Source organism: Trichoplusia ni, chromosome 12, assembly GCF_003590095.1.
Source record: "Trichoplusia ni isolate ovarian cell line Hi5 chromosome 12, tn1, whole genome shotgun sequence".
NCBI classification, from domain to species: domain Eukaryota; kingdom Metazoa; phylum Arthropoda; class Insecta; order Lepidoptera; family Noctuidae; genus Trichoplusia; species Trichoplusia ni.
The window spans coordinates 7,650,504-7,661,860 of NC_039489.1; the positions used below are offsets into that span (position 1 = coordinate 7,650,504).

Here is an 11,357-nt window from a genome sequence, read left to right on the forward strand (position 1 = left end):
TGTCACAAGTCATCGTTAGTCTATTATTTTTTGCCAAGACGAAACGAAACGTAACGAAATTTCAAACCAAACATGGCGATTGGCGTTGATACGTCAAAATGGAAACCTAGAAAAATAACCGGAACTCCTGCATCCAAGTTTAGGAATATACTTGGCATTGGTGTATTAAGTGTTGGAATAATAACCGGGGCAATATTCCAGTATGTGAAAATATTAATGTTTTTTATGTAATTATATTTTTGAGGTTATATGACTTCACATTCAAAATATTTTGATTTTTAAACCGTTAATTTCGCGCAAGTTTTCCTATTGCAATGGACTTGAATGGACTCCTTGCAATCCGACCCTTGCTATCTTACTTGCCTATGATTATTATTCTAGCTTGTATAAATAAGATAGCTCAAAAACCATGTTTGTTTTAGTTATTCTTCAGTCACGGCTAACTTGCGAGGAGCAGTTGAAGGTTTATATGAAGACCCTATAGAGGAGGTGGAAAGGAGGATAATGATTGCCAGCGGGCTGCCAAACAGATCAGGAGATGCCATTAGAAAGTTCATGGAAGAAAGTAAAAACCCCAACCAGCCGGGCATGTAACAATATAGGTAATAATATTATTTAATATATAATTATGTTTTAGTTAATAAAAAAAATATAGTACACATAATTTGTTTCATTTTTTTTCCTCTTCCACAGAGAATGTAAGAAGCAAATATTTTGTTGGGAATTCTGGTATGGATGAGAGTTTTTCCGACTTTCAGGAATCAAAGCCCAAATGTGCAGGACCCAAGCCAGTTCAAAAGCCTGTTAAAAGGAGACAGACTAAGCGCATCAAAGGTCAGAAAGATATAAGAACTGCTTTAAAAGGAAAGAAAAATGAGTTAGTAGCTTATACTAAAGAGTTTGATACTGTCTGTAAAAAGTCTGGCCTTGATGTCGACTCAGAACAATTACAACTAGCCATAGCATTGTCTAAATCACTTCAAACTGAATCTGAGACTGCCATTGACTGTTCAGAACCACTACCTACACAAGCAAGAGTTGCCAAAATAAGAAAGACCTTACAGGAATATGGTTTTAAAGTACCAGAACCTAAAGTAACAAATAGAAAAACTAGAAAACTAAGAAAACATTACAAACTACTTACAATAACAGAGGAAGAGAGACATCAGACTATTAGCGGGAAATATTCTGAGGTGCTTTTGAATAATCTTGATTCTAATACTTTACTAGGTCATAATAGTAGCAATAATCAAGATATTAATTTTAATTTGTATGATATAGCTACTAAAGTCCCATATGAGTATATAAAAGACAGTACAGTATTTTATGTAGACAATTTAGTTCAAAAATCTAGAACAACTGGTTCCTTATTACGAGATTGGTCCAAAATTCCAGGCAGACCTGTGAGTCCTAAGCTTGTTGAAACTGAAATGATGAATACAGTTATAGATTGCTCACAGGATGAACTGGATGTGGTACTTAGTGGGCCAATCACACTAGCTAGAGATATAATGGCTACTAATAATAAAGTAGCACCTATTAGTGTAATTCCTAAAGTAATTATAGATGAAGAAGATATTGTAAATTGTGAAGAGGCTGATTGTAAATCTGAAGGATTTGACAGCAGGAATCTTGTTAAAGTAACAGAAATACAATCTCCAGTCAAAGAGCTAGAAATCATTGATGTACATAATTCATCTACTCAATACAGAAGCCGCTCTCCAGATTTATTTGATGATGAACTATCATCTGTCATGGAGACAAGTAAACCTATAATTATAGGATCACAAGAACATAAAACTAAAGTATTTGCAGATAATTTTATGGATTTAACTGAATGTGCTAATCCTGTTTCGCAAAAATCTGTCAATTTCACCTTATCCCAAAATAAAACTAAAAGGAAATCGAATGATTTAATGGAAATGACTGAATGTGTTGTAGCTTTATCACAACCTATACTTGAAGCTTCACAAGAAATAGATTTAACACAAAGTCCTGAGAATAAAACGATAGAGAATCATGATGTCAGTGAAAGTAAAGAGAATACTTCAAGTTTGAATCATGTTGAACAAAATTCATGTAGCCTTGAAGAAAATGTTACTTGTATAGCTAATGAAGTACAAAATGATAAGTTAGATACGGAAGATATTGATTTGACTCAAAGTTCAAATGAAGAAGGCTATGTCGAAAAAAAATCAAAAGATATAACCACTGAAAGTATGGATTTGACTCAATCTTCCAATTCTAATGGAATTGATGATTTGCCTTTCGTTTCTATTGGGAACACACAATCTGAGGTATCTTTAGATGAGACCATTATTGTAAATGAAGAAGAATACATATCAGCCATAATTAAACCTAAGAAGTCTATTATTCTTGGAGCAGCGAATAGTGAAATTTTAGATGTTACTGAAGATGCTAAATGTTGTCGAGAGAGTGATCAAAGTCTTGTTAAAGAAACAAATGAAAAATCCAAAAGCAGTAGTTTTGAAGAATTTGAACATGACCATTCAAGAGATAGTGATATTATGGATCATGGTTCAAATCTATTAGATGACGAAAGTGCCCATAATACTAGTAAAGAGTCTAATGATATAGATTTAACACAAAGCTCTGGAGAAACTGAAGAAAGCCTAAAAAGTTTTCCAAATAACAGTAGTCTTGGTAAAAAAGACGATGTGTCTATAGATTACGATGAAATTGAAAATAACAGTATTAGAAAAAGTGCAAATCACAGTAAACAAAAAATAATTGATGCTTCAGAGTCAGTTATAGATGAAATCGAAATTCTAGATGATAATAATGAACCTGAAATTAATTCGAGTCAAAACTCAGAGGTATTCAATATATCAGATAAGGAATTAGATTATTCCCTTCACCAATCAAGATTCGAAACTCGTAACGATAATTTCGATTTTGGTGGGATTTCTATATTGGATAACATTACGAAAATAGGAAGTTTTCGACAGTCCACTAACGTTGCTCGCATTAGTAACATACCAAAAAATAGTACACTGTCTGAAAGTTTTCTTCCTGAACTTAAAATTAAGAAAAGTATAATCAAAGATGCAAGTCCTGGAAGTAACAGACAATTTCCTGAAATACCTAATAATGTTGCACAGGATATCTTAAATAGTAATGGAGAAGAGATTTCAATCAGAACACCTAAAAACAGTGAATATATAATTAAAACAAGTAATGTTACGCCCATGGCTGATTATGCGTCAATGAGTACGCCGCAAATGAATAAGGAATTAGATAAATATGGTTTGAAACCTTTTAAAAGGAAAAGAGGTAAGTGAAGCTATTTTCAATTGACAAGTTTTAAGGATCCAACTGTCTTAGTATTTAGCTTGCCATTAATTCTAATCAACTCTGGCTAAAGGCTTTGAAATTCGCATAAGCTGCCTCTGAATGTACCCACTTGATCCTTACACATAAGACAACGCAAATATCCTAGACCCGACGCTGTATGTCTCTCCGTATTATTAACCGGATCATTAACCTCTTTTCAGCCATAAAAATCCTCACTCACCTTTACAACCAAACACATCCAACGATACAGCAGCTCGTCGAAGAAGACGAGCCATCGCCAAAAAAACCAAGGACAGAAACAAACACACATCATTTATCACCAAGGAAACTCTCGATATCACCTCAATGTTCCCCAAGAAAGGAAGGATCCAGTCAACTAACAGACCAAGTCCTTTCTCTAAATAAATTAGCATCGCCAAGTAAATCTCCTGCAAAGACATCGAAAGCTACGAAAAAGACTGATGTAAATAATTGTGTTACGGTAGAAACACATGTCGATGTCAATGTGTGCTATGAGGTGACAAGTGAAGTTGCTGTTATAAAGGGTGTTGAGTGTGATCCTGAGGATTGGGTGTTCCAGAAGCGGGAGAAAGCTAAGGTAAATTATTTGCGTATTTGCGTTATAGTTCCATCTTCCTTCTGAATTTAGTCTAGCTTCGATAGTGACGATCACTTGAAGGTAGTGAAACACATATCGCGAGAGTTGAGGCGAGGAGGTAGGGGTAAGTGAAGATATATTCAATGTCTTGTCTTGCCCCTACCTTCTCAGGATTGGTGAAACTTTTGCTTAGTAGTAAATCAAGGCTAGAGAAAATTGTTTTATAAATATACTTACTCTTTATGAGAATAATTTAAGGCAAAATCATCTACGCACGCAACATTTAATTTTGATGCTTAAAAAATGCAGAATTCTTCCTATATATCTATGCTTTTGTTAACACCAAGCCATTTATTACATTCCAGGTACATTCGTGCCGCGTACCGCTTCACATTGCGTTCCACAACTATGTATCCAGCCGCCGTGATTTAAGAGAAGCAATACTTAAATATGAACCGGTAAATATTGACGTCATACACAAAGATTTGGTCGGCTATGGGCATAGATATGATCCGAAGGTAGGTTAAATGACAATGATACTGTTTTGTGAAGGCTTATGTATTTGGTGCTTGATGAATTGCAATGCATTACTAACTATCAAAACCTTTCTCCTCTGACGGCTGTTATGAAGATTACCTAGTCTTACAAAACGAAACTTATATATTAAGTACAGCTTCTCAAAAAGTATATATGCAGAAGGGTTGTTATAGTCAGGAAACATAATTGACGACAATTAGTAAGTATGTAGTCCCTATGCGTAAACTCGGTTAAATTCTTGTATCAATGGCTTCAGAAAAAATCTGTGTCGTTCATGAACACAACTGTCAGTGGTGTAGGGCAACTGATAAAGATCTATAAAGTTAAAATACAAGTAAGCACTCAAAATACATTTAAAACCTCATTTATTATCTCCATTTCACAATATCAATATTTTTCGTTACAGGATCTCCTAAAATACTTGGACAAGAAATGTATAACAGTGAAAACAACAGACAACAATTCTAGAAACAATAAGAGATGATACAAACTAAATCATGATAGTTGTAACATATTGAAATAAAGTATTTTATTTACATATCCTGTTTTTATTAAACCTCCATTAGGCGTAATAAGACATATGACATAGTAACAATACTTTTCTGGTGATTAGGGTTACCAGGTCAAATCTATGAAAAAAGCCAAACATTGTTGGGGGTTTCGAGTAGAACAAAAATAGTTTGTTAGATCAACAGCTTTTATTATTACCCCAAAATCTTGTTAATTAAGAAATATACATAAAATAAAATAAGTCAGTCTAACAACTAGTAGTGATGATTTATCACATTAGATACCAAAGCTACACAGCAATGCAATGTATAGGCCTAATTTGAGTATTTTATCTGTATTAAAGTAATGTTTATTATTATGAAATTGTATGGATCAAATAGGTATACTAGGACTATAATGAAGCATTGATCTAAAAGTAAAGCACAATTTCTTATTTCAGAAACATGAATGTTACATTGTTGAATCAAGCATGAATTTTATTTGCAAAATCATTAAATTAAAGCTTGACATCCGTAATAAAACGAATTGGCTTAAGTTCAAATATTCTCGTAATTCTGAAACGTCTACACAGAATATTTTAATAATTAATGGACAGTAGACAACTACAGTACAGGACAGTAGATAAACATAGATTTTTATTTATTAAAACTCCAAGATTAATATTATTTACCATATATATTTTTCATTTTGCAACTACATATTATCCAACCTTAGGCCTAACAATCTAATTTTTAAAATCACATTATAAGATTCACGTTTACATATTATACAACTACTAAAAACATCCTACCATATGGGTATGTGTATGAAAATATCCAATTAGTGTTCATATACAAATAGCTTGTGATAGTATAGTTCCTGGAAAACTGATCAATTTAATCTACTGCCTCTTATTTATTAGGTAATAATATTCCACAAAAACAGCGCCATCTAGTCTCAAACAAAGCAAAGCGTGTAGTATGTAGTAGGTACTGATAAGTATGCCTAAATATTTAATTTTCTATACACTTATAAAATATTGAACTACTCCCAGACATAAAACAAGTAATCATGCTAATCACACAAACATTTGCCCTGGATAGGAATCGACTCGACAACCACCAGGACATCAGTCAGGGCTACTGACTACTAGACCAAAAGGTAGACATTGGTGAAGCTATTAAATCAGGGCCAGGCATTGTGGTTTTCTAATAACAAAAACAATATGTTATTAATGTTTGGTTTGGTATAATTATACTCTTAAAAGCTAATGTAACAAGATCACATTATGTGGGGACAGATTTAAGTCAAAAATAGGCTCTGTCAATTTAGGAAGCAATTTCGCGTTTTATTTTTAATTTGAGTTTAAAGACAAAAAGACATCAAGATTGTTTTTATCTTTTTTAAGTACCCAAAAAAATGGAGTATTGTCATGGTCAAAAAGTTGGGATTCGATTGACAATAGATTGAATTGATCAGATTTTCAAAATCAGAAGTCTTGATAGAAGATTGTCTACTATTTCACAGTCTTAATAATAAATTACATTCGAGTAAACAGTTTGAAGGAGAGGTTTAATTACAAAAGGGTATCCAATGAATATCAATTGAAATCTAAACGGCATAATATTTTACTATAAATAGATTTTTTATAAATTTGTCTTTTAGAATTCGAAGTGTAACGAAGGCACTCTAAGCCTAAGGGCCTTTGTACAACAAGCAACACAAGATTCCGATGCGACGATAATGTTCAAGGTTCTATGACTATACATTTTTGTACTTGGGAATTGAAGCCGTTGGAGGGCGGGAGGCTTGCGTTGCTCCGTGTACAAAAGATCTTACACATACTACTATACACAGTGTATACAAATAGACACATCAAAATATTATAGATATATACTATACCTATTGAAAAACCGGTAACACAGCTTACTATTTATCATCAAACTTGAATGTAGAATTTATGAAACTCCATAATATTATCTAGCCAGCCAGATTAAACAGTTATAGTCATTAAAGTAAGCTCTGATTCTCTCGAAGACTGCCTCAGTCATAAAAACAAGAAACTAATATGGGCCCCAGTCGGGCGCCACTACCAAAAAAAGTTTCAGTTTTGCAACTGAAGTAGACATCTGTCATTGATACTATGAAGTATATAATCATAATAATATAACATTTATAATGAAAGGAGTGTGGCAGTGTCTATGCTGCTTGCTTGACTGAAGTCCTTAAAAGTAAGATTTATGCTAAATGTCATTTCTTTAATAGCCCTGCTTGCTGTATGACCTGTCTTGTAGCGTTGTTGATGTGTCTAAATCTGTCTGGACCGAGTTGTATACCTCCGTACCTATAAAAAATAAAGGTCATGAAATTTAAAAAATGTTTAATAATTCATTTTAATACTTGAGCTTTGGTTGTTTGTGTGGCTTTCTCAATGGAGATTTTTTCCTTTGTACGTCAAATTAGATAAATACGATTGCTGTCTAGTTTTCGTCTATATCGCCTATGAGTTTCAACTTCTGGGGGGAATCGAAGTGACGACAACAGACAACTGAGGCTGTCTTTTACTAAAAACTGTATGAGACAATGGTCAGGCTCAAATTCAGGAGAATCTTATAAACAGCCGAAAAACAAAGTTAAAACACATGCACATAACAAAACAAACAACGCTTACCATCTAGACACAACAACCAACGTATTCTTCTGGTCCAATATCTGCAACAGATGCAACATCCTGCCGCCGGCGTGCTGCTCGCCATCATCGTCGCAGTCCTGTAGTATGCTAGTGCCTTTAGCCGTCTTCCTCTCTATGCGGTACGCGAACATGTTGTGCGTAGCATGGAGGATCTTCTTGTTTAGTTTTAATTTTGTTAGGACCGCACTGGAAATTGTAATTCATTTTTATAACAAGGTTACAACCTCTTTTTTTATTGAAATGAAACTAGTTTTACGGATTTTATAGCGGTTTAATTTTTGATTTTAGTTCCCGACGTTTCGACACTTTTGCAGGTATCATGGTCATGGACAGACTGAGATGGCCTCATATTGGGCAAAAACTCATTTTGTATTATGTGTATGTAACTTTTTGTATTATTGGGTCCAAAGTATATCGTATACTTGGGACCCAATAATACAAAAACTCAAGGCTAAACCCAAGAGCAGCACAGCAAAACATCACGACACAGTGAGCTCATACTGCGTAGGTCGTACCACAAATAATTAATTAAAATATGGAGGTAGAACGAGTAACATCTTCTGTCAAGACGAACAGCATCTCAGTCTGCCCGTGACCATGATACCTGCAAAGGTGTCGAAACGTCGGGAACTAAAATCAAAAATTAAACCGCGATAAAATCCATAAAAGTAGTTTCATTTCAATTTCTAACATTCGCGTAAACCAAAGAAACCTCTTTTTTTTAATTAGAGTTTTTTTCAGCATAACTCACATAATATATTGTTTACCAGATTCATATGACAGGATATATTACAAGTGATATGTGTTATATTTAAATAAAGTCATTGAGTGTGGTTTGAAATTGAGAAAGAATCGAACGATTTTCAAAGGATTTTAATGGTTGTAGGAAATTTCTGATTTTGTAGTTATTTCAAAGTTAGTAGAGAGTGTGAAAGGCATATGCTAGAAATCGCTCCTTTTTTGAGCCAAAATACGATTAGGGCCCTGAGTCATGGGTTACACTTGTGATTAAAATACTATAGTATATGTCCTCAAACTATTATGATTTAGTTAAATTACTCTTGGTATCTAAAAGGCAGCCAACTCAAAATCCCTATACATATTTGCAATGCAAACCTATGTCAAGTGCTGCAAGTGGTTGTCAGTCATTCGGTCAAATTTCTACATATGACAGCAAATTAGACGGATCAGCTTTTCAGAAACCATTGTCTAGGATACAATAGTTTACTTTTCTATTTAATTGGTACTTACTTAACATCCTCAAGACAATGTACTTCTGCAGCGTGACCTTGGAAGGAGCTCTTCCTGTCTACAATAACCTCACCATGAGTTATGGCCGGGCAGTTTATTTCTAACTGTAAAAAAAAAAGGATTATTGAAATATTTTTTTCTATTGTACCTCAATATTGAAATAAAGTACATCTAAAGTCCTATGAGTAAGTATAAGTAATTATGAGGTATTCACCACTTTATTAGTTCTGACTGGACTTCTGCATTTCTAGAGGGAGTTTGGACGGCTGGACTAACCACATCCCAAAGCTACCCTAAGCACAATGGGCTGATTTGGAGCCTAAGTGCGGAAAACAGGAGCCCATCACCAAGTACCAAGTGGTATTCACCAATTGATAAACTTGCTTGCTTGTTTTTTTGGTAAAGATTAATGTTTTTCAATAAGTAAAGACATTATACAGCCTAAATAAATTACCATTTTAAACAGTAAATAAATTAAGCTTACCAATTTGAGATCCAATGCCTCAATAGCTGCTGGTTTCTTTTCAGTCTTATTTTCAGTTGGTTTTATAGCTTGTAACACTTCTCTGATTTTCTCCACCCATTGGAACACAACATTTTCACCAACATTCTCTCTGTAAAAGGTAATTAAATACTCTAGAACATAGTGTATAAAGTTTTAAAACAGTTAATGTTCATTAATCTCAAGTCATGGTAAGAAGGTTTGACTACAGGGATAGCCAAGTGGTTAGGTAACAGCATGAAAAACCCACTGAGAGTGATGGGTTGCGGGCAATCCTCCCATTGGACAAGCATGTGTGTGATCCACGATTGGCCTGAGCATGGGTGCATGTGACTCAAATGTTTGTAAACTTCTCTGTGACAGAAGGATTAAAAATTGTGTAGGAGAAACATGTGTCTTGTCTAAGTGAGGCAAACTTACGGTTGTGTTTGAAATTTAACTTACGACAAAATGTTATTTTATTCAAGATAGACCATAATAAAGTAATTGAAAGATAAGATAATAATTTAAAAGGCTATGAGCTAGCAATATTTAACATTAAGCTAAATACTTACAAGTAAACTTCCTCTAACGCATGTAATAGTTCTGTTTTCGCCTTCCGATCCATCCAAGGTGCAGATATTTCATATTTTGGCGGGGCCAATGAAGGATAGTCACTGGGCATCGTAACATACAGGCGCACTTCATTTTTATTCTCTTCAATTCTTATGCTGTACGACCTCGATACATCGCTCTCTGTAGTCCAATCGTCACCGTATATAGAGCTCAAAGCCTCTACTTCCTCTGCCTATAGGAAAAAAAAATACCACGCGAAAGTTTATTTATGTTTTTATGTAAATATGTGATAAATTTGAACCAGACTTACCTGTTTGGTTAAATTGTCTGTTTCCATGGTTCTCAGACTTTTTAAGGAGTAATTCAATTCACAGTTTTTTAATGATATCAATTTGATTATTGTTTGATAATTTCATCATTCACACAGTCAGAAACAGATGATGTGATACTGATAATGTATAAAATTGTAGACTGTAGTGATGTTGGTTGACAGTAATGACAGTAATGACATTTATTACATGTCAATAATGTACTTTAGTGATGGGAAACTATCACTGTTTAGTTTGGTTATCAGTGAAATCGATTAAATATAATGTTGTAATTATTTGGGCTTTTTAAATATAGTTTAACCATATAACCCACAAAATACTCTCGCGTCAAGTTAAGGCATATACCTATACAAATAGAGTTTGATTCTTTTTTATAATCATTCCTTGATATCCTTTTTGGTAACATAAAATAGCTAGTTGAAAGACATCAGCATAAATACCTACTTATATAAATTTCTAAAAGGAAAATATTAATTTATCCTTCTCTAGCCTTCTATACAGAGACCAGAATAATAATCAGCTAACATTAAATATTAAAAAATAAGGTTACGAACTGGTACTATACATTGTTGGATTTGATTGGATATCGTTATTGAAGTATCATACACCATATTTACGCGACAGGTACAATCACTTAAGTTACAATTTAAATTACAACACCACTCAATTAGTTGCAGAACCAGCTTCTATTACCAGTAAAATATAGTGCGAACTGTCATACATAAATATCGACTAAAGTTAATTGAAATCGACAGGATAGTAAGTACTAATCATTCTGCAGTGTCTCCGATGCCGCGAAGGACTGGATCGGATTAACTATAATTAAATACATAGTAAGAGGGTAATATGGTGATACGAGATGATAATACAATCAGCATTTTTTATGTTTGTAGGTAGGTACATTCTTCCCTCGCTCTCTCTGCTTCAGACTCCCAGATACCATTAAGTTTTACATCATTTATTAAGTATATTACTATTGAAGCTATCCAAAGTGCCAAAATGATCTTTTTTTGTGTTCGTAAACATTAATAGAGAAATATATTGAAAAGTTTTATAAACAGGATTGCTCGTTCTTTTCGCATTGTGTTT

The 11,357-nt window shown here is 33.7% G+C and overlaps 2 protein-coding genes across 2 annotated transcripts; one reads left to right on the forward strand and one right to left on the reverse strand.

The window, feature by feature from the left end:
• Positions 1-48: 48 nt before the first annotated feature.
• Positions 49-4,988, forward strand: LOC113499153 (structure-specific endonuclease subunit SLX4). Its single transcript, XM_026879501.1, has 6 exons — positions 49-200; positions 423-602; positions 694-3,294; positions 3,516-3,913; positions 4,279-4,431; positions 4,857-4,988. The coding sequence occupies exons 2-6, from the start codon at positions 539-541 to the stop codon at positions 4,932-4,934; spliced, it is 3,294 nt and encodes a 1,097-aa protein (XP_026735302.1). The 5' UTR covers positions 49-200; positions 423-538; the 3' UTR covers positions 4,935-4,988.
• On the reverse strand, positions 4,799-10,442 carry LOC113499157 (protein IMPACT-like). The gene is made up of 6 exons (XM_026879505.1): positions 10,250-10,442; positions 9,939-10,171; positions 9,367-9,496; positions 8,883-8,986; positions 7,611-7,817; positions 4,799-7,283 (listed from the first exon to the last, which is right to left on the reverse strand). The coding sequence occupies exons 1-6, from the start codon at positions 10,274-10,276 to the stop codon at positions 7,190-7,192; spliced, it is 795 nt and encodes a 264-aa protein (XP_026735306.1). The 5' UTR covers positions 10,277-10,442; the 3' UTR covers positions 4,799-7,189.
• Between the last annotated feature and the right edge of the window lie 915 nt (positions 10,443-11,357).